This window comes from Ambystoma mexicanum, chromosome 3p (genome assembly GCF_040938575.1).
Source record: "Ambystoma mexicanum isolate Mex_15411 chromosome 3p, UKY_AmexF1_1, whole genome shotgun sequence".
Taxonomy (NCBI): Eukaryota; Metazoa; Chordata; class Amphibia; order Caudata; family Ambystomatidae; genus Ambystoma; species Ambystoma mexicanum.
Window position 1 is genome coordinate 168,402,683 of NC_090925.1, and position 23,603 is coordinate 168,426,285.

At 47.6% G+C, this 23,603-nt stretch overlaps 1 protein-coding gene across 3 annotated transcripts in view; it reads right to left on the minus strand.

The window, feature by feature from the left end:
- Nucleotides 1–23,603, minus strand: part of LOC138580212 (alpha-2-macroglobulin-like protein 1) — a 328,254-nt gene that overhangs the window by 159,561 nt on the left and 145,090 nt on the right. For all 3 annotated transcript variants that reach the window (XM_069650567.1, XM_069650566.1, XM_069650565.1), the window contains exon 17: nucleotides 18,592–18,742. In XM_069650567.1, coding sequence (XP_069506668.1) covers nucleotides 18,592–18,742 — 151 coding nt within the window. The remainder of the gene's footprint in view (nucleotides 1–18,591; nucleotides 18,743–23,603) is intronic.

The window sequence follows — 23,603 nt, forward strand, 5'->3', positions numbered from 1 at the left end:
GGACCGGAGGCGCGTCTGCACTGTCCAATCTTGGACGTGTGGCACCGCCCCGGTCGTCATGGCAACGTTTAAACACGAAGCTCAGGTGAGCGGTCGCATTTGCAGCCGCGCGAGCAGAACGGTTCATCGAATACAGCACAGAGGTAAGTTCTTTACCTGCATGAGTATTGAAACACACACAGCATCACCATGTTGTTTAACATGATGATTGCATACTGTTTCTCCCGCAGAGATATCTACCCCGTATACCTGAAATTGAAGGAACACGAGACACATATTCTTGCCAGTTATAGCTAAGGTAATTACTAAACATGAAATAGTTACTGAATCTTGTGCACATTATGATACAAAATGCAAATATGGGTTTGAGTATTCTAATTAGGGCACTCTGTCTCTTTCTGTTTTCTCCTTACCTGTTCATCGGTATGCAACTATGCATCTCTTGTGACACGGTCAAATGGGGGTATGTAAATACTTATAATGAATTACATGAATGGAATGTTTATTTGAACCAATGTTTTTTTTGGAACTAACGTAGCCCTGACGATGGTGCTTTGCACCGAAATGCATTGGCCAAAGAGCTTGTGCTGTTAACTGAGGATTTGTTGATTCTCTTGGGATAATTGTGTGATTAAAACACAACTCTTTTACAGCATATTTTCGAATGAGCATATTTTGAACATTTGATCATTGAAGCAAGTAGATTATAAATAGTACAATTGACTATTGAAGCAAATATATTACAAAGAAAAGCTTTAAATCTTGGAACTTGAGTACGAATGAACTGAGCTCCTTTTGAGGAGCAACGAGGAGCACCAGCTGTTACAGGATGGACTCCACTCTGTTTTTCTGTTGATGCTTGTTGGCATAGACATTTATGCAATTTAAAAGTAAGGAAAACAGCCCTACCTGCCCCAATAACTAAGAGGATTTCCCTGCCTCAAACAAAACTAAGGAAGATGTCAGAACGCCGTTCAAAATCAAGTTGTCCACTGTCTTATGTCCCGAACCTATATCTGTCCCTTACACTTCAACAGAAAACCTATAAGTAAAAAATCTCCTGCTTATAACCAGATGACTCCCTCTTTTTGGATATTTCAGACAGTTCATGAATGGCGGGGGAATATTCTTCTTTCCCTAGCCGTCACTAGGCTTTTAATGTATTGCTCCCCATAGATGGGGAGGAGGACTCTCTCTCCAGACCTTGTCAGCAAAAGTTCAAGTTCCAATACAATATTGGGAAGGCGTCTCCCTTTCCTCAAGCATTTCTCAGGTCTTCCTTTTCAATAGTCTTTTTGTAATTTGTGCCTAATGATCTCTTCCCCTGGACTTCTCGTGCCTTGTGCCAAAGCTATCTCTTCCCCCTGGACTTCACGTGGCTTGTGCAAAAGGAGCTCTTCTCTCTGGACTTCACATGGTTTGTGCCAAAGGATCTCTTCCCCTGGACTTCTTGTGACTTATGCCAAAGGATCTCTTCCCCCTGGACTTCACGTGGCTTGTGCAAAAGGATCTCTTCCCTCTGGATTTCATGTACCTTGTGCCAAAGGATCTCTTCCCCGTGGAATTCACATGGCTTGTGCCTAAGGATCTCTTCCCCCATGGAGGAAACCGTGTTTTCTAGAGTCACCAAGTATTCTAATGTATCCTCTATTCGATTGTGGCCTTCAACCAGCCATGAATAGGAACAGATCTCTGCAGCTCTTGAATGACATTCCAGCACTAGCGAATCTGACAACTGCTGATATCAAAAGGGTGGATTTTATCCATCCGCATTGTCTGGACCACGTAGAATAATATTTCATTCGAAGTTGATATTCCGAAATGTCTTATTAGAACTTGATCAGTTCAATAAGAGGGGATTTGACATACTCATCTTCGGGGATGGCAATCAACTGCATGAAGGCCCCAATCCACATGATTCTCTAGATTGGGACCCCTGGCAGGACATTCCTTAAAAAAAAAAAAAAAAAAACACTTAGAGAGCCTCGAGGAACAGGACCCAAGCTGGAGATGGCTTGCCCGGAGACTTCAAGACTCAATTTTTCAGCTTCAAAATCTCAAACAGCAGATGTAAAACAGGGCAATGCCTTTGCCATATTGTCTTGGAATTCACAAGGAAATTTTCACCTATTCTCTTCTAGCGAATTATGCAATCTATTAAGAACTAAAAGCATTATAGGCATACAAGAAACGTGGAGGACTTCGAAAGCTCTGCTTGATGGCTTTGTGTGTCTCCATCTTTTGGCATCTAAAGGCCTGATAGGCCGGCCAATGGGGTGGCTGCTCTTGGCACTAAAACTTGGCATCGGTATTACCTTGATAGAAACTTTCACAATCCAACCCTCAGCATTGGGGGCACTTATAAAGGTGGAGAGTTTAGCCCACGTTCTAATTTGGAATATATATTGGTCCCCAGGGTCAGCTCTATGTGAGCTAACAACTCAAATGGAAGAGATTATGGAGAAAGGTTTTTGTAAGTATCAAGGTCTCCAAATCCTATTGATGGGGAATCTGAACACAAATATGCTCTCGTTAAAGGAGGGCGCAGCAGTACCCTGTGACATCCCACCTAATACAATATAAAAAAACTGACCTTGAACCTAGGGGCAAGACACTCAGAAAGAACGATAGTTACTGTTGGAACTTGCTATTTAAAATGTGTGGTCTGAAAGCCACACATGAGTTGCTGAATCCAGAGGTCCCTTACATAACTTGGACTCTCGGAGAAAAATTCTCTGCCATTGACTATATCTATGTCTCGATGGACTTTTCAATCTGGCAGACAGCTTTACCCTCCGTCCCACACTGATGAGCGACCATAAGATTCTTTTTTTTAAACTTTTCTTTATTGGCATGGTGAGAGAACAGACAATCAACACACTGTACAGCATAGCAAAAGTGACAGGTATATACATAGTAGTGCAATACATGGGAATGTTAGGTAGATATCGGTGGGGCCATTGCCCAGCTCCAAGTGGCACAGCAGTGGATTAGATTACATCACCAGGAGTAGGGGAGGACAATAGTTCTAGGTTGTCTTTGTTATTTAAATATGTAAAAAATTCTGTCCACACATTCCTGGGGCGGGAGGCCAGCGGGAGGGTATTGATATAGTCCTCCTCGCACGATTGAGTCCGGGTGAGGGCACTCATCCACATCTCAAACGAGGGGGGGGATCGGCGCTTCCAACATTGTAATATGCATTTTTTGGCTATTATGGTGGCAACATTGAGAAACCTAGCCCTTTACTCAATTCCGGGCTATCCCACAGGCCGAACAGTACAGCTAGGGGTTCTGCAGGGATACAGGACTCTGTGATGTCTGAGAGAGCTTCAATTATGGCCTTCCAGTATGGGCCCAGCACGTCACAGGACCAGAACATATAAGTATGATCTGCAGCAGGAGAACAGCACTTAGGGCAGTTGCGGGCCTGGGTGTGTACAAACCTGTCCAGTCTTTGAGGTATGTAATATAGTCTGTTAAGGAGCTTGTATTGCATACACCTATGCCTGGCATTCAGAGAGGTGGTCCGAGTGTGTGTACACATTTTCCCCCACATTATGTCCGTGATGGGGAGGCCCAGCTCTTCACTCCACGTATCTCGCGCGTTGATTGGCACGTCTATAGGGTCGGGCCATCAACAGTTTGTACAGCACGGATACTATCCCCCTAGCACCAGCTGAGTTGGATATATACTGGATCTCAGGTGAGTCTGGAGGCTCATCTGGGTATAAGGGCCACCAGGCGCGGAACGCCGCTCTCAGCCTATAGTATTGAAGCAGTTCCAATGCAGTGCTTAGGTGTCCGGGGCGCCACATCTGCGGAGTGATAAACTTCCCGTCAGGGTAAAAGTCGGTCAGGGCCCGATAGCCTAGATCATGCCAGTATTTCATCAAAAGCTTATCATGTGTAGGGCTGAGGCCCGGGAACTGCCAGATGGGCCGCCATTTGTAGTACGGCTGGTGATCAGGTTGTATCTGCAAGATATGTTTCCAGGCCCTAACAGTGGCTGCCACAGGGTCTGCCGGGGTGTCGGCGTGATGTGTGATGGAGGATGATGGAGAGGGTGTTAACGCTCTCGCTCGCTAGTTTCTCGAGCTTCACATGCAGAGGGGGGGTCGGAGAACGTGTACCAGAATGTGGCGTGTTGGGCCTGCGCAGCTGTCCAATATTTGGCAAAGCCCCCGTTACCATAGGGGAGAGTCATGTGTTGCCATTTCTTACGAACCGTGCCCGAGTGCCACAGAAATTGGGCACACGCAGCGTGTAGATTCTTGAAATATCGCTTTCCGGGCCAGATCGGCACATTTGCAAAGACGTAGAGGAATTTAGGGACCATAATCATTTTGATTAGAGATAGTCTACCCGACAAAGAGAGTGGGAGACTGCGCCATTTCAACATTTGAGCCTCAGCAAGCTGCGCCACAGCCGCACAATTGTCAGCCAACAGTGAATCTTTAGTGAGGGACACCTGCACTCCAATGTACCTGATGCCTCCCGGTGACCATCGAAGGGGGAATTCGCAAGACGGTTGTGTAGTGGACGGGGTGAGCGGGAAGATTTCGGATTTGGAATAATTTATGGTGAAGCCCGAGAAGGTGCCAATTTTGGTTATGTCTCTCAATATCGGGTCTAGGTGGGCAGCCGGGTCTCTTATATAGGAGTACGTCGTCGGCGTATAAAGAAATGATCTCGGGAGTATCACGGAGACGTATACCTTTGCGCGTACTTTTGTCCCTTACGTTATCAGCCATGGGCTCTATGGCGAGCGCAAAGAGTATCGGAGAAAACAGGCAGCCCTGGCGGGTACCACTGTAGAGAGCAAAGGGGGCCGAGGCCCTGGAGTTGACCAGGACTCTGGCAGCAGAGCTTGTGTAGAGGAGTTTGATGTACGACCTCATGCGCGGGCCAATTCCCATTATGTGGAGCACCGCCCACATGTATTGCCAGGACACCATATCGAATGCCTTCTGGGCATCGAGGGTGACCGCCACAGCCTGTGCGTTGGGGTCAATTCTAGCCAGAACATTAAACAGGCGACAGATATTTAGGGTGGTAGATCTGCCGGCCACGAAGCCGCTCTGGTCAGGGTGGACTAGGTGGGGCATAATGGGGAGAAACCTATTGGCAATGATCTTGGCGAATATTTTAGTGTCAGTATTGATCAGAGAAAGGGACCTATAAGACCCACATTCGTCCAATGGTTTGCCTGGCTTGGGTAGTACAGTTATAAGCGCCTCACACATGAATGGGGGTAGGATGTTTGATTCTAGGGATTCGTTCCACACCTCCAGGAGTCTGGGTGCCAGAATGGCTACATGCTCCTGATAAAACTCCGGGGCCTGGCGCTTTGCCCCTGGGGCAGTTCGAGATGACCGTGGTTATTTCATCGAGAGCGATATGGGCCTCAAGGAGGTCACTGGTCGCGCGGGAGAGGAGGGTCATGGGGATCTGATCTAATAGTGCGTCAGTGTCTTGCAGGATGTGTTCTTGCTGTCCGCCATATAGGGTCGAGTAGAATGCAGTGAATGTCCCGAGGATCTCCTGGTCGGACCAGCACATGGTGCCTCGTGTGTCCTTGATGCAATAAATGCGATTCCTGCCCCCTCAGTACTGACCAGTCTGGACAGTGTTCGACCCAGCCTACCCCCCTCACCATACTTCCTGCCCGCCTTAGGGCGGGCGAAGTACCGAACCTCTCTCAGGGCGTGGGACTCGAATGTTTCTAATTCCGCTCTAATCTGTGCCAGTGCAGTCGGGGAAGGGGAGGAGGCATATGCCCTCTCAAGCTCTTTTAATTTCGCTTCTGACTGTTGCAAGCTATTTTTTATGGCCTTGAGGACCCCAGCCTCTCTAGATATGCACATCCCTCTGATGAAGACCTTGAATGCCTCCCAGCACACTCCATCGGGGGTGTCATGCCTGTTGTTGCACTCGAAGAAGGTGTTGATCTCAGCTAAGATATCGGCTTTAAAGACTATGTCTAGCAGGGCCTCCGACTTAAATCTCCAAGAGGAGCGGGGGGGCTGGTCGTGTCCCAGTGTTATCTGGAGTGTTACCGGTGAATGGTCCGATAGTGTGCGCGGTAGTATCTTGGTCTCCATGACCCTGCCCATCATGCAGCTCGATATGAGGAACAGGTCGATCCTGGAGAGGCCATCGTGTACCGATGAGTAAAAAGTGTACTCTCTAACTTGTGGGTTGAGAGCTCTCCATGCATCTCTGAGATCCAGTGTGTCGATATGGGCGTGTAGCCTGTGGGCTGCGCGTGACGGGGCTCTGCGGGCCGTCCCGGACCTATCAAGGTCTTTGTCTAGGATCAAATTCATGTCCCCGCCCCAGATGATGGGAATCCCAATGTAGTTCAGAAGCGTGGTGGTGATGGCATCAAAGAACTCAGGGGCATCAAAGTTCGGGGCATATGTGTTCACTAGGAGGCATTCCATATTGGCGAGAGAGCAATGGAGGATCACATATCTACCCTCAGAGTCAATATGGCTGGAGCGCAGGGAAAACTGGACTGACTTGTGGATTAGGGTTAGGAGCCCCCCGGATTGGGTGGAGTACTTTGTGTAGAATCTGTTGTTGCCCCACGTGGGGGCGAGACATGCTGCTAGGTGCCCGAGAGCGTGGGTCTCTTGGAGAAAGAGGATTTTGGCGCCATGTCGCTGGGCATAGGCAGTTATCCTGCGGGCCTTAGTGAAATTGCTTAGGCCGCAAACATTCCATGTGACAATGTTTAAAGCCATAGAAATATATTATGGAACATCCCAGTAGTAGTAATCGTAAGGATTGTCCCTCATGCACCTGCCATGTGCACAGCAGTGTTGAGTTAAGGTCATGCGTCTCTCAGCCATGTTTTTAACTGTTAACACAACCCCAATTACGCCACCCCCCACCCTCACTGCCCAACCCCAAAATGCAGTGCAGCTCCCCCACCCCAAAACACGCCCGATGCCCCTTGGGCTTGCTCCGACCGGGAACCAAAGGTCGGAGGACCAGATCCAACGTGGATAGGGCCACATCCTAGCCCAACAGGGGCCAGTCAATAGGAAGAACAAAATAAAAGTGAAAGCAAACATTGCAACTGCAACGGAGGGCGCTAGTGCCGTGCGGCCGGCATGTGTCCCGAGTGTATTGTTGCAGTAAAACAGGTATCATAGACATCCTCCGAGAACCAGAGAAGACGCTCTGACAAGATGACATCGCAAGAGAGATCAGGGCACAGGGATAGCTCCAGGGGGCAGGTGAGGGAGGAGGCAAAGAAGCAGTGAAGGAGCTAGCCCGTGGCCCACATACACATGGCAAGAGGCCGCCGTTATTGAGTGGACATGGTGGGGTTGCCATCAACACATCAAAAAGTCACGGATCCGTGGACATTTTGAGAATATCGTAGGCTGTGTAGTCTATGGCGTGTGGTCGGCTCGCGGCCCGGGGAGAGGTATATGTAGTTCAATAAACTTCACCACTTTATCAGGGACAGTGAAGAAGAAGATCTCACCATCATGGGTGATCTTTAGTTGTGCCGGGAACAGGATGGCGTAGGGGACGTTGCACTCCCTGAGCAGCTTTTTGACGCCTAGAAACTGGCGCCTTTCCTGCTGCACCGCCAGCGAGAAGTCCGGGAAGATTCTAACCGTATGGGCTTCAAAACGCAGGTCTCCCTTTTCCCGCGACAGACGGAGGATGAGATCTCTGTCGCGGTAGTTGAGAATCTTGGCGATAATGGGTCTGGGGATGTCGCCGGGTCTGGGCCGTGGAGCCAGGGCCCGGTGAGCCTGCTTGACCGTGAAATGCGGAGAGAGAGCAGGGTCGTCCAGCAGGTCCTTGAGGGGTTTCTCCACTGCATCCTCCATCCGCCCCTTGAGGGCATTTTCGGGGACCCCGATAATGCGCAAGTTGTTCCTACGGGAGCGCGACTCCAGATCGTCACACTTCGCCTTGACTCCTTTCATGTCACGCGTTAGGGAGGCCAGTGTCCTGGAGCGCGGTGATGCTATCTTCGTTCCCCGAGATCCTATTTTCCGCCTCGGTGATCCTCAATCCTGCCTGGTCCACTCGAGCCTTAAGCGAGGCGACGTTAGAGTTGATGTCGTCTAATTTTTCATGGAAGGAGGCAAAGTTTTTTAGCCATGGATTCCATTAGTAGGGTGAGGTCAGGGGCCTCGACCGCTCGGTGCTGGGTTAAATCTGGCTCGTCCTGTAGCGATGATGTGCTGGCTGGGTCATCTCGAGGGACCGCTTTAGTGTATTTGTCCATTGTGCCTCCTTTGGCCCCCGCCTTATTTCTGCTAGGCATTGTCGTTGTGGTGGGCACGGTTGCAGTGGGGGCCCACTTGTGGGTAGGATGGAGAGCTGGGTTGGGCCAGGGCTGGCAGGCTCAAACGCAGTGTCCTTCGGTGGCGGTAGGCGGTTAGAGTCAGCCGGGGGGGTCGTGATGAGCAGGTGACATCCACAGTGTGGTTGCGTACGCAGCAGGACCCCCAGGCACTCGCCGCGATTTCACAGAGCGGCGGGCAGCGGGAGCGGGGAGGGGACCCAGGAGACAGGCAGGCCAGGCGGGAGGGCCGGATGTTAGGCAACCGCCGGGGCCGGATGGAATGCTAGGCCCAAATCCAACAGGGCCGTCAGCCAGGTCCCAGGTGGGCCGATCGAGAGCAAAATCGCACAAAATGTCCAGTGCAGTGGCAGAAGCAACTCTGCCAGCTGATAGTCCTTCACAATATCAGGAACCGCAGATGGGAGCAGATGAATGCCGAGGCCGCACCGAGCTGAAAGGCCAGGCAGCCATCTTGGGCTGCTCCACAGCGCCACCACCCCCAACCATAAGATTCTTGAATTGAATTTGCATATCTCCATGGAAAGGGCTCCATTCAAGCAGATGTCTGGCACCCTGACAATGTAATCGCATGTAATTATCTCTTTTGTAAGGACCACGAAACCACCACTTTTGAAGAAAAAATTATCAGATTTTCACATGATCACTTCAAGCCCTATGCAAAAATCCTCATAAAAAAATTCGGTAAAGAAATCCAAAATCCAGGCTCCCAAAAATCATATACATAAATATGACTCGCTAGTGCATGCAAGTAAGATACTATTACGCCGCACCCTAAGACAACTTCATCGGCTAGAACTCTCAGATAATCTGAGAACAGTGGGAACCAAACACGTGAAACAGTTATACAGGAACTGGATTATAAATCACAAATCTACATTGTCACAGGCTGATAACGAGGAAATGCTGAGTTCTTTAAAAAATAACTTGGTAAAACACTTCTGGCAGCTCATAAATAGAATCTCCAAACCTGCCGTAGTATGCAATCTTAACCCGATTCATGAACAAACATGGAGGGTACATTTTGGAAATTTGTATGCAAGCAGTGCGCCTAGCGAACACTATCTAAACAAAGGGGAAACCTTGCAATGGTCAGGTAGCTTCTCTATCAAAAAAATTAGAGAAAGGATAGTCAAGGCTAGCCCCTCTAGAGCAGCGGGCCCCAACGGTTTATCAAATGCCCTTTTTAAGGGTAATCCGGATAAATGGTTGAAAGCTCTTTTTCTTCTTTTTGAAGATATAAGCAGAACAAAGGCTATTCCGGGCTCGTGGAATATGAGTTACATCTTTCCTGTCTTAAAAAGTGAGACAGATCCTTGCCTTCAAACTACCGGCCTATAGCCCTTTTACACTCCGATTCCAAGATATATGCAAGTCTTCTCCTTCAAAGGATTGAACAGTGGGCAACTAGAGAAAAGATTTATTTGTTGTCTCGATTTGGCTTCAGAAAAGGCATTGGCACATTAGCTGGAGGGTTGTTGATCTCCCTTCTTCAAGAATTAGGCTGGCAAAAGGGGGAGAGTCCGGTATATTTGGCCAGCATGAATCTGTCCCTCGCATTTGACAGAGTGAATCGAGCTATTTTATGGAAGAAGTTGTCTTTACTAGCACTTCCTCAAGACATTCTGGACACACTAATTCATTTACACGAAGGATCGATGATACAAGTCCGCCTGAGTAGTGATGGTCCGTTATCGGAGCCAATTAAGACATCAAACGGGCTCAGACAGGGATGTATCTTTGCCCCGACATTATACAATCTGTACACATCCGACATAGGGCCGGTGCTCGGGAATGCTGCATTTATTCAACCGAAATTAGAAGGCAAGAAATGTTGCTGGTGTTCCTACGCTGATGACTTTTTGTTGTTTGATAGATCACCGGTGGGACTCCAGCGTCTGCTATCTGCATTCGCTAGCTATATGACAAACAATGGGTTAGCGGTAAACCCACAAAAATCTAACATCTTATGTTTCAGCGGAAAGAGAAGATCATCATGTCTAAAAAGCTGCTATTTGGACAAGATTAAATTATTTATCAAACATTCTATGATCTATTTGGGTTTCTTTGTGAATATAAACGCAAATGGTGTTCAAATTTTAAACCACTATCTGTCTAAAGTTAAAATCTGTATTACTCAGATGCGAGTAGTGGACAATAAATTTGGAGGTTTTTCGTACACTCCTGTTTTGAGATTTTATAAGTTAAAAGCGATCCCGAAAATTCTCTACGGGAGCGAAATTCCATTCATAATGGGTAAGCTGGATGTAAACAAGTTAGAGGCAACCTTGCTTAGAAAAACTATCTCCTGTCTACCGAAATGCGTCCCAATCGTTGCTATTCGCTACGAATATGGACTACAATCGTTTAAGAGTATTGTGGAGTGGAAATGTCTTCAACTCTTTCGTAATCTAATTGTTCAAACTGAAAATAACTTATACAATGATCTTTCTGAGATGCTGAAGCAGGGAGGTCCTAATTCAACATTTTTAATAAAATTAATGGAAATGTGTAACATATTGTTGGGCTGTGTAGGGGTTTCTTTGACAACTCTCTTGGTAAACCCCAAAAAAGTGAAACAACTCCTGCAAAATGTTGATTGGGCAGCGCCAATCCTAAAATTATCTCAATTCAGGTTGTATGCGCATATGGTCTCTTACTACAAATACATGGGTTCCATGGAACCATATTTATATCTCCTCCCCAATAGAGGGTGGAGAAACTGCTACATGTGATTTAGATTCAATGTTATGCTTACATTAGAAATAATCACTGCAAGATCAAAATCAGCATGTCCAATAACTTGCAGACAATGTAATGAATCTGAGTCTAAAGAAACGTTGAGACATTTGTTGCTTGAGTGCCCGGCCTTATCCCCAAAGAGATTGTTTTATTTTGCTAGATTTGTACTGGATGTATCTAATGTGAACTTAGATCAAGTTTGGAAATGTATACTATTCGACAAGAAAGTTTTGCTGCAATTAGAGGTAGTCAGATTTCTAAAAGCTGAATGTGATTTATCATACATTTTTATTAGAACAGGGCAGCTTTGCTAGTTTTAGAGATATGAATTTTGCATGTATATGATTTTATCCTCCTTTGAAATTTTAGATTTATGAATTTTTGAATATGCAGTTTTTATAATTGTCTGCTATGACACAGTTCATATAACAGACTAATCAAATGTCTATTTTTTAGAAGGAATCTTAAAATTATGTATGATAAAATTGTGATTGTTTCTGAAGATGAAATCATTTAATTCTATGTCTAGTTCATTGTATATTATGTATCTTTTGTCCTTAAATACTGTCTTGTGTAACTTTGTCAGATTTTGTAGGTGATATTGTCTACTTATTTGTATGCTCTTTTTGTATTCTGTGATTTTGCTTTTCAAATTTTGGTTGTTTAATTTGTAAAGGTTTTTTTAAAGCCATATACAAATAAATAAATAATAATACCTTATTGTTGCTCAAATGGTGCTGTCAATTCGGGGTGACCAATGTTGCTCAATTACAGGGAGTTGCTAATGAAGGTGCCAACCTGCCTTGGGTAATGTTTATATACACCATGGTTCACAAGGCATTGTTCATCGCATTGTGCCAGCCTACCAGCTAAGCAGAGGCTTGCCAGTTTCAAAGAACCTCACTTCATCACAGTCAACATAAGGCCGGTTCCAACAGTGATATGACATCTGTGATCAAGCCTGCCATGTTCTGATGTAAATGTAGCCTAAAATCCACCAATAATACCAGCCTATGCCTGGTCAGCCACCATATGAAATGGATAGCCTTGCAGGGGCCACAATAATATGCCAAGTACAATTTCAAATGCCCCAATAATGACATGGTATACTTGTTGGTAGACTCACCATGTGTAAGGTAGAGCTCCACAAGTCCAAACTCAAATGCCCCAACACCATCATGACCCAGAGCGCAAGCCCTATACTTGACATCCTGCCCCCCACCACCAAGATGATAAACGCCATACATGGCATCCAGTCCCTCTACCACCTAAAGCACAGCCACATACCTGGCATCCTCTCCCTACAGCAACCAGATTAAACTCCATACCAGGCATCCTGATCTCAGCACCCAGAACACAAGCCCCATATCTGGCATCCTCTCCTTCACCATCCAGAGCACAGGCCTCGTACCTGGCATCCTCTCCCTTCCCCATCCAGAGCACAGGCCCTGTACCTGGCATCCTCTCCCTTCCCCGTCCAGAGCACAGGCCCCGTACCTGGCATCCTCTCGCTTCCCCATCCAGAGCACAGGCCTCATACCTGGCATCCTCTCCCTTCCCCATCCAGAGCACAGGCCCCATATCGGCATCCTCTACCTTCACCATCAAGAGCACAGGCCCTATACCTGGCATCCTCTCCCTTCCCCATCCAGAGCACAGGCCCCATACCTGGCATCCTCTCCCTTCCCCATCCAGAGCACAGGCCCCATATCGGCATCCTCTACCTTCACTATCAAGAGCACAGGCACTATACCTGGCATCCTCTCACTTCACCATCCAGAGCAAAGGCCCCGTACCTGGCATCCCCTCCCTTCACCATCCAGAGCACAGGCCCTGTACCTGGCATCCTCTCCCTTCACCATCCAGAGCACAGGTGCCGTACCTGGCATCTTCGCCTCACAGCAACCAGATTTAGCTCCATACCAGGCATCCTGATTTCACCACCCAGAACACAAGCCCCATACCTACAATCCTCTACGTTCACCATCAAGAGCACAGGCCCCCTACCTGGCATCCTCTCCCTTCCCCATCCAGAGCACAGGTCCTGTACGGTTCATAGTGATAATATCGAATGCAAAAATCTCGAAAACCAAAATCTCGAATACAAAAGGCCGAAAAATAAAATATCGAATTTTTTTTTCAATGTGTTTTTTTTTTAAATGGGGGGGTTCCCCCCCAACCCCCCTTTTTTTTCATTTTTTTTTTATTTTACCCCTTTTTTTTACTTACCTGACCCCAAAAACATATATAAATAAATAAATAAAAAATTCGATATTTTTTTTTTCGATATTTTTTTTTTCGGTCTTTTTGTATTCGATATTTTGCATTCGAGATTTTGACTGACTACCGTCCTGTACCTGGCATCCTCGCCCTTCCCCATCCAGAACACAGGCCTCGTACCTGGCATCCTCTCCCTTCCACATCCAGAGCACAGGTCCTGTACCTGGCATCCTCTCCCTTCCCCATCCAGAGCACAGGTCCTGTACCTGGCATCCTCTCCCTTCCCCATCCAGAGCCCAGGCCTCGTACCTGGCATCCTCTCCCTTCCCCATCCAGAGCACAGGTCCTGTACCTGGCATCCTCTCCCTTCCCCATCCAGAGCACAGGTCCTGTACCTGGCATCCTCTCCCTTCCCCATCCAGAGCACAGGCTCCATATCTGGCATCCTCTCACTCACCACCCAGAGCACAGGCCCCCTACCTGGCATCCTGATCTCACCACCCAGAACACAAGCCCCATACCTGACATCCTCTCCCTTCACCATCCAGAGCACAAGCCCCATACCTGGCATCCTCTCCCTTCCCCATCCAGAGCACAGGCCCCGTACCTGGCATCCTCTACCTTCACCATCAAGAGCACAGGCCCCATACCTGGAATCCTCTCACTTCACCATCCGGAGCACAGGCCCCGTACCTGGCACCCTCTCCCTTCACCATCCAGAGCACAGGCGCCGTACCTGGCATCCTCGCCCCACAGCATCCAGATTTAGCTCCATACCAGGCATCCTGATTTCACCGCCCAGAACACAAGCACCATACCTGCAATCCTCTCCCTTCCCCATCCAGAGCACAGGCCCCATATCTGGCATCCTCTCCCTTCACCATCCAGAACACATGCCCTATACCTGGCATCCTCTCCCTTCACCATCCAGAACACAAGCCCCATACCTGGCATCCTCTCCCTTCCCCATCCAGAGCACAGGTCCTGTACCTGGCATCCTCTCCCTTCCCCATCCAGAGCACAGGTCCTGTACCTGGCATCCTCTCCCTTCCCCATCCAGAATACAAGCCCCATACCTGGCATCCTCTCCCTTCACCATCCAGAACACAATCCCCATACCTGGAATCCTCTACCTTCACCATCAAGAGCATGGGCCCCCTACCTGGCATCCTCTCCCTTCCCCATCCAGAGCACAGGCCCCATACCTGGCATCCTGATCTCACCACCCAGAACACAAGCCCCATACCTGGCATTCTCGCCATTCACCATCCAGAGCACAGGCCCCCTACCTGGCATCCTCTCCCTTCACCATCCAGAGCACAGGCCCCGTACCTGGCATCCTCTCCCTTCCCCATCCAGAGCACAAGCCCCATACCTGGCATCCTGATCTCACCACCCAGAACACAAGCCCCATACCTGGCATCCTCTACCTTCACCATCAAGAGCACAGGCCCCCTACCTGGCATCCTCTCCCTTCACCATCCAGAGCACAGGCCCTATACCTGGCATCCTCTCCCTTCACCATCCAGAACACAACCCTATACCTGGCATCCTCTCCCTTCACCATCCAGAGCACAGGCCTCATACCTGGCATCCTCTACCTTCACCATCAAGAGCACAGGCCTCCTACCTGGCATCCTCTCCCTTCCCCATCCAGAGCACAGGCCTCATACCTGGCATCCTCTACCTTCACCATCAAGAGCACAGGCCTCCTACCTGGCATCCTCTCCCTTCACCATCCAGAGCACAAGCCCCATACCTAGCATCCTCTCCCTTCCCCATCCAGAGCACAGGCTCCATATCTGGCATCCTCTCCCTTCACCATCCAGAGCACAGGCCTCATACCTGGCATCCTCTACCTTCACCATCAAGAGCACAGGCCTCCTACCTGGCATCCTCTCCCTTCACCATCCAGAGCACAAGCCCCATACCTAGCATCCTCTCCCTTCCCCATCCAGAGCACAGGCTCCATATCTGGCATCCTCTCACTCACCACCCAGAGCACAGGCCCCCTACCTGGCATCCTGATCTCACCACCCAGAACACAGGCCCCATACCTGGCAGGCCCTATACCTGGCATCCTCTCCCTTCACCAACCAGAGCACAGGCCCCGTACCTGGCATTCTCTCCCTTCCCCATCCAGAGCACAGGCCCCGTACCCGGCATCCTCTCCCTTCACCTGGTATCCTCTCCCTTCCCCATCCAGAGCACAGGTCCCATACTTGGCATCCTCTCCCTTCACCATCCAGACACAGGCCCCATACCTGGTATCCTCTCCCTTCACCATCCAGAGCACAGGCCCCGTACCTGGCACAGGCCCCGTACCTAGCATCCTCTCCCTTCACCACCCACAGCACAAGCCCCATACCTTCACCATCCAGAGCACAGGCCCTATACCTGGCATCCTGCCCCCAACAGTAAGAGCAGAAACCCCATACCTGGTTCCTACCTCCCATTCCCCACAACAGAAGCCCCACGCCATCCAGGCTATGGAAGCCCCCTTCTCAAACAAGCTACTTACCTGGGAAGTGACCATTCCTGGATGCGACGGTGCACGGTGTGGAAGAGGTAGGATGGTTGAGTGTCGGTGTGGAGTGGATCGCGTGCAAGGTGTAATACTTTTGCACCGCTATTGATCGCGTGCAAGGCGTAATGCTTTCGCACCGCTATTGATTGCGTGCAAGGCATAATGCTTTGCACCGTTGATGATTGCCCACAGAAGCCCATGCACACAAGGTGAAGCAGGGCCAGGGAGTGGAGTTCACATCTTCACCCTGCTTGCCGCGTCCGTCTTGTAAGAGCACATTGTTTAAAGCCTGCATGGGATTTTCTTGCAGGTGTAAAACAAAATGATTCCTGTGAAATCCATCTTGATTTAGCACATGCTAAAGAGCAGACGTATTCAAAAAGATTCCATTCGTGCTAAAGAGCAGACGGATTCAATAGGAATCCATTCGTGCTAAAGAGCAGACTGATTCAATAGGAATCCATTCAGAAAACGATGCCTGTGAAGCGCAATTTGCTGGCCGTTTTAATTCTTTTGCAAAACGGAGAATAAAGGCTATTTTTTGTCTGAATTTACTCTCCAGTTTTGCACTCAGCCTTGTAAATGCTTAACACTGCATACAAGGGGACTCAGCAGCACACAAGGGCCAATGATGGTGGTCCCCTGCATGCAATTTGCTAGGCATGAACAAAGCACATGTATTTTTTTAAACAAATGTGCATAAGTACTTTGAAACCTGAGGACCGGACAGAGAAAAGTCAAAGAAGAATGCAGCAAATACCCTTTTCTGTTACTGTTTTAGTGAAAATAGTGAGCTAACTATAACTTATCCGGTGTGTAACTGTATTTGGAAAACGGGTATTTAAAAAATAAATTATAAATATACAGTGTAGTGGGCCCTTAGGCATGCAAAACACAGCCATGTGGCATTTTATTTTAGGATGAATTCGTTCTTTTTCAGCTGTACCGTCCCTATGAATTGGGGGCGGGCGAAATTGCTGAATCCTGTGTACAGAATGGCAGATTTGCAGAACCATCTACGCTCCTCTGGCATTGTGCTCGTGACAATGGTTTAAGTGTGATGCAAAACTGAGGGAGGGCTTTAACAGGGGGTCTGTACTGAATGTTGGCTGTGCCCATAATTGTGATGTGTGTGGCTTAAATGGAACCCAACTGACCGGACAATACTCCTTGAGACCCTGCAGACATGTACTTTGGGCCACTCAGCAGGGTCTCAGATACTATTGTTTGCATCCAGTCAGCATGTATTATCACTCTCTCAGTATTTAAACAATTCAATCAGTGAGTAAATCACCCTCATTCAGTAAATAAATCACCTATTGTAAAGAGATGGTTACAAATAGCATCAATGTGGTCTCCTGGTGATTTGCATAAAAATCAGAGAATTTGGAGATCATAAGAATGACAGCAGAATTGTATATAGGAAATAGTCATTTGATTGTGATTCAAGCATGAAACCCTTCTCAGCATTTAATATACACCACTCTCTGCTCTCACCTTGAGCCCTGGCTCATGCTTTTGAAACACTTGTGTGATAAATGCCATATCATATCATATCATATCATGCTTTAAAAACCAGCACTTGGTGCAAAAGTGTAGCCTTATGTTTTTTTGTTGCCGTAGGTGAAATTTCAAACATTTCCGAGGGACAAAATGTATTCGCCTCCAAACCCCTCAAAAAACATTCAGGCAAATAAAGTGGTACTGCCTGAAGAATTGTTGCCCAGACCTACCCATGCCACGCCTTGTGCCCCCTAAAGGTTTGGTGTCTCCTGGGCCCCTAGGCCCTGCCGTTCTACTTCACACCGGCTCGCTTGGTGCAGAAGGAGACCTGCGTGCAGTTCCTGCTGGCCGCAGGATATGCACCATGTGTCCTTTGGATGCTGCTTCAAGCAGGATTCTGTGAATTATCCTTCTAGACTGCTATAGATCGGATTACAATCCAGATTGCAAGGCATGCATGTGTAGGCCCCCTTGAGAAAGGTTTCACTAAAGCTCATGGAACACTCTGCACTGCTAGCCAGCAGGAGCCTAAGGATTAGAAAGGATGCAGGCCACAATCTCTTCATGATTCTAAAATGTCATGCCTGGGTTGAGAAGCCAAGGTTGGTGGGGGCTATAAGGCAAAGATCCTCCCCCAGAAAAACACTGATGCTTCAAGAGAGAGGTAAGGGTTGAAATAATTTGAACTCCCTTGTCCTATTTAGAGAAGAATTGCAATATTTGCCCTTTGCGTGATAAAATATTTAACCCAGTCTCCACCGCCTTGGTGCACTTGATCCTCACCCTCCCTGTGACCGTCTGTGCACTTGCACGATCCGTATGCACTGCGCCTGAAGATCGTCTGTCTGTTCTCCCTTGTTTTCACCCCTTAATCGCACTGGTAAAACTGCAGAATCGCCGTCAGGCCTATTTGCTGCATCTCAAATTGTTAAATCTATTTTTCGCACTTACTCTGCCTGTGCAGACTATTATCGTCTCCGAATTTCAAGGGCTCTGAGCGACTGTTGTATTTTCCCCATGTTCCCACCCTCCTCGAGCGGTGTGAAACACTGCCTGTGTATAGGCGCTTTATAAATAAACAATACCATACCATACCATACCAAGATTCCACTCTCCGATTAGGACTGGAGAAGACCATATTCCCATACACTGCCATCAGACTAGAGGGATAACAGTGTCTGGGTGGGGTAAGTAGATGGAGATATATAGCAGGAGAATGAGAGCAGTGCCCAAGAGACTGAAGTATGAAACAAATACTCACCCATCAGAGGGTGTATCTCAGGCCCCGCAAATCCGGCACCTCTGATTCCCACTCCTGGTGCAAGGTGAAGACGGTGCATATACATGGGGTGCTCGCGACATTTCACCGGCTGCCGGATGTTTAGGTCAGTGATCATCTTTATTCCCATTTCCTGTTGGGGAAGCAGAGAATGGCTTGAGAGGCAATACACAGAGACTGGTCTTACTGGCAGGGGTCATTTCTAAGGGATTGTGGGCCCCTCTGCATGCACACATGTGGAGCCCCACCCTAAGAAACCAAAGAAATAGAGGGTTCCAATAATCTCTGCCCACCTTTTCATAGCTTGACATGATTCTCATGAAGCGATGGGAATAAGCCTGGATAGTCTCTGCCAGTCCCATTGCCCCTTTCATCATTGCTGGATTCAGATAAAGGCAGGTGGCACTTCAAGGGCGACAAGGGCACTTGTGTTCTAGCGAAGGCACGGGGCACATGGAAGGTATTCTGGCTGTGGTACAGCTGTGAGGACACACATACATAGCTGCCCATTCCCCAGCATAGACACAGGAGTCAGATCAGCAGCCTCACAGTGCAGAGTACACGTGCCCACTCATGGATACAGGGGATACATTGGGGGCAACCAGGGATGTCCGCACAGCACACCATAGATTGACAGTACAGATTAGCAGTTACCAGGAGGGTGCAGATACCCGAGCATACAGTTGAGTAACCTCGCTGAAAATGTTGGAGGGGGGACATGACATCTAAATGAAAGGGGGCCCTGCCAAATGTGTGGGACAAAATGGTATGCCACAAAAGTGGCAGGGGCTCACACTCTTGCCCCCCCCCGACCCCTAAAATTAGACCCATGCAAACAGACTGGGATGAGAAGAGAGCTATGGCTTTCAAGTGGTGTTCCATGGGTGAGCAAAGAATACATGACTTTGTGGAGTGCAATTTATCAACAGTCACAATTACTATACATAAAGCAACACTATACCCGCTTAAACCACGAGTTAGGCCTTTTTAAAGAGTGTACTAGGAGAACTAAATCCCTCTCAGGGGCTGACAATTTTAAAATATTTATGCACAGGCAATTGAAATTGTTGTGCAAGGTCAGAGACTGGTTAAATGGTGAAGCTGAGATTTGAGCCCAGTCTACAATGTAAGTACGTGTTGATGTATGTTGTTTCCCAGTTCTTATTTGTGAATGTTTGACTTTCATGGCCTACAATAATACCCTGTTTTGTACACCTGACTTGGAAAGTATACACATCACATTTTTTAATAGCTAGTGCTTTATTTTGCAGGCATGCTATTTGGTAGCAAAGTAGGTGTTACTGTCAGCTTCACAGAGAGGAAATGCTGAGTCTGGATCTGGCATATGGACACAGATCTCTGTAGCAAGTCTTTCACTCACTGAGCTGAATATGTATTTCAACTTTATTCATTGACATGATCAACGTATTCCCCAAAGATAGCTGAAAACACAACAGAAGTGCACTATAGTTAACACAAAAACTGTATGCACTGTTTAAAAGTGGAGCCAAGTACCCCTACCCAAAGCTTCGCCTCCATGTTGCCTATGTGTTGGGAACCAGAGTGTGAGACATGTGCAGTACCAGTAAAAACACCAATATCGAAGAGGATCATGGAACCAAGGTTCCCTCTGAGAAAACCATATATGCATACATGACAATATGATGGCCATTTGAATGACATCTTGAGGAAGATGAGCAGAAGTGCAGATTGGTAATGTCACACAGAGCAGAGCTGACACACTTGTAAGCAGAGATAGAAGATATAAGCATTCTATAGAAATGAAGGAGGAGGTGTTAAAGATAAATAACATTTCGGGTTCGAGATGATGTTCATGCTACAGAAACTGATGAAGATATTAAGTCACTTTACAATTGTACAGTTGCAGCAACGCAAGTAGATAAGTATTCTTTAAGGCTGGCTATATCGTGAATAGATTGTGGTGATGCGCCAACGTATATGTATAGGAAGAAATGGACTACAGATATTCCATTATGCATCCTAGCAGAGCTGGACACTGTGAGTAGAAGAGGCTTCTGCAGTGTGTCGCAGTTAGAAATTCGGAAGCTCCACCGTGCAAGTGAATCAAGGAAGGGCTTGATTGGCCCGGCATCGAAAGTCAAGGCTGAAGTGTTCTTACAGTAGATACAATTAACGTGTGAGAGGGACAAACTCTCGATGAGGTGAGGTGGAGAAACACTGAAGACATCAGACGTCTTTCATTGAATAGAGTTTAAATACGGCAAAATGCTCTGAAACCTGGTCTGCAGTCACATGGATGGATGAAAATAGACATGGGCTGAGAAGGAGTGAAACTGGGAGGCAAGGGATGTTTCCACTCTCTCATATTCTTGGACACAGAGACCAAACTCAAGGTCAAACTTCAAAGAACTAATTGACTGGCAGACTGCAGGGTGTTGATGGATAGTGAACTCATTGGTGGGAAGCTATGGTTATGACCATCCTGCCAAAACATCTGGGTGCCAGCCTGCGTGCTGCTTATGCAGGTGGAATATTACAGGAGCGTACAAGGGTGCCACCCAATCATACAGTGACACGTAATAGTGAGCCCTATAGTTTGTATAACCAGTGGGACGTTGTGTATTTGATGATGTTCATAGTAACTTGTACTTGGAATGGGCTTAGTTGCCCATCTGATATTAGTTACCCAATCACTTTTCCTAAACAGTATGCAACATATACCTAGAGGTTCCTTGCAAGCCTATCACTCTTCCAAATAGGTTTTTGTAGTTTGCCACGTAGGTTTACGTCCATGATGAAGAGTTTTTAAAATATATGTCTGTTTTTTCATGAAATGCTCTGAGAGAATGCTGTGCGCCGTCGGATGATGTCCGTTGTGCTCCCTGTTTAAGATAATTTATATTAAAACAGTTGAACTTTGCCAACTTTCTGAGTCCGTCGTATTATTGATGTTTGAGCATATTTTGCATCACCATCCATCTCTAAGTATTGTTGCCTCGTCTTAAAGAGCTGGGCTGGCTGTCCGAGTTCAACTGCAGTGAAGAAAGAATGCAGCACAGGGAGCAGCACAGCCGAGGGGACATTAACCTCAGCAAGTAGAACACTGGACAATATCACAGCATGTGTTATTTATGGTTTATCAAAAATGTGCACTGACTTCTTTTCATCAGTCAGAGGTGTAGGCCTCTCCCAGGGTGGTGGCCTGGGGACCAGACCTCTTCTTCCCTCTCATAGAGACGTCACTGCAGACTGGGATACAAAGGCCCCGATGCTATGACACAGCATGGAGTACTGCTATGATACTGACAGGTAACCCAAGATACCTCTCGGTGCGACAGTGTCAGGTCATGGACAGATGGACACTACTCAGTCGCTGGGTGATAATGTGAAGTATCTTACTATGTTTACTATTAGGGAGAATTCTCACACAAGTGCTAAATTCCCTCTACCTTTGAGCCCTCCAGTTCTTTTGCTATATTTTGGGGTTTTGAACTTTTCAATTTCAATGTGTTTTTGTGTTCTTTGGTTATGGAGTTTTAAAACAACTCCATAGGCATCATCTTTTTCTGTGTGTCACACAGCACCTTCAGTGCAGTGACACAGAGGTGTATTTCGGACTCCCCAAGGTTTAAATACTTTCTCTGGGACTGACTACCATCTCCCAGAGCATGTAAAGTTAAATTGGCTTTACTAGTCTTTGTAAATTCACTGACCCAGCACACGCTATCCTCCTATAGAGTGCTGGAGGGGTTGCCTAGCTTCCCCTTAGTCAAAACACTCATGTAACAGTCAAATGTTACCCTTTCCTACTTTAAATAGCTGGTGGCAGTGTTTTAGATCAACTACCGTGATTTTTCCCGACCGCTAACAACGGTAGCTAAAAATCGGGTCAGCCATGTTTTTCAATATGGCGCCCAAGACCTATCTGTAAAAACAGACTCCGATCATCTTTTTTCGCCATTTCTTTTAGGAAAAGTCCTTCTTGTTTTTGTCTCTGCGCACCAAACCAGGATTGGTCCCTTTGTTTGTTGGCCTTTGCTGAAGCCCTTCTCTGGCACCTGAGTGTCTGGGGTGGACAGGATGTGAGGGAGGTGCCCGAAACTCCCTGTGCTTAGTCTCCTAGGAGACCTGAATGCACTCTGGCGTAATTGGCCGGCTGGCTGTCAGGGAAGGACAGCCACCCTGCTGTGTGAGTGACAGCCAGGCTGGAATGAATGGGGGAAAACTGTTTAAAAGCAGGTCTCTGGGACTTGGAAAGCAGAGTCAACCCCTGGAACAAAAAAAACAAAGACGAGCTGAAGGAAGAGGACTGCTGCAACTCCTGGACGACCGGTGAAGCCCTGCTGCAGGTCCGAATTGCCTGAAACTCCAATCGACAGAGAAGCCCTTCAAGGTTAACTTCTTCCCTTGAGTTTGGTGGAAACAACCAACTCGTAAGCCACTTGGACACCATCCCCATCTGGTAAAACTTTTATCAGAGTGCTGTTGAAAACCGGATAGCCAGAGGGAAGGAAACCAGCTTGTGGACTTTAAGGCACTCACACCTTAAACCAATGTCTTGCTAAGCTTTTGGCCTCATCCCTGGCCAGTGCAGGAACCTTCCGACGTCCTCTTTCTTGTCCCCACGACTGAAGCTCAGGAACAGCGAGATCTGCTCGAACTGCCAGGAAGGAACAAGTTACTTACCTGTAACTGTTGTTCTCCAGCATGGGTCTGGCATGGATTCACATGCTCATGAATATTCCCCGTCGTCAGGCTGGGAATCCTTGGTAAAGAAAAAATCAGTTTCAGTTTCGTTCCTGAACTGTCTTTCTACTAGTAACCAATCACTGGTCGCTGGGTCATACTGCCCCAGCCAATGACTGCCCTCTACCTAAGCCCCTCCTCTGGCAGCCATCTTCAGATTTGGTAGCACGTAAAATGGCAGTAGGACCAAGAGAAGAGCCGCAGAGGGGTAGGCGGGAGGGTTCGCATGTGAATCCATGCTGGAGAACAACAGTTACAGGTAAGTA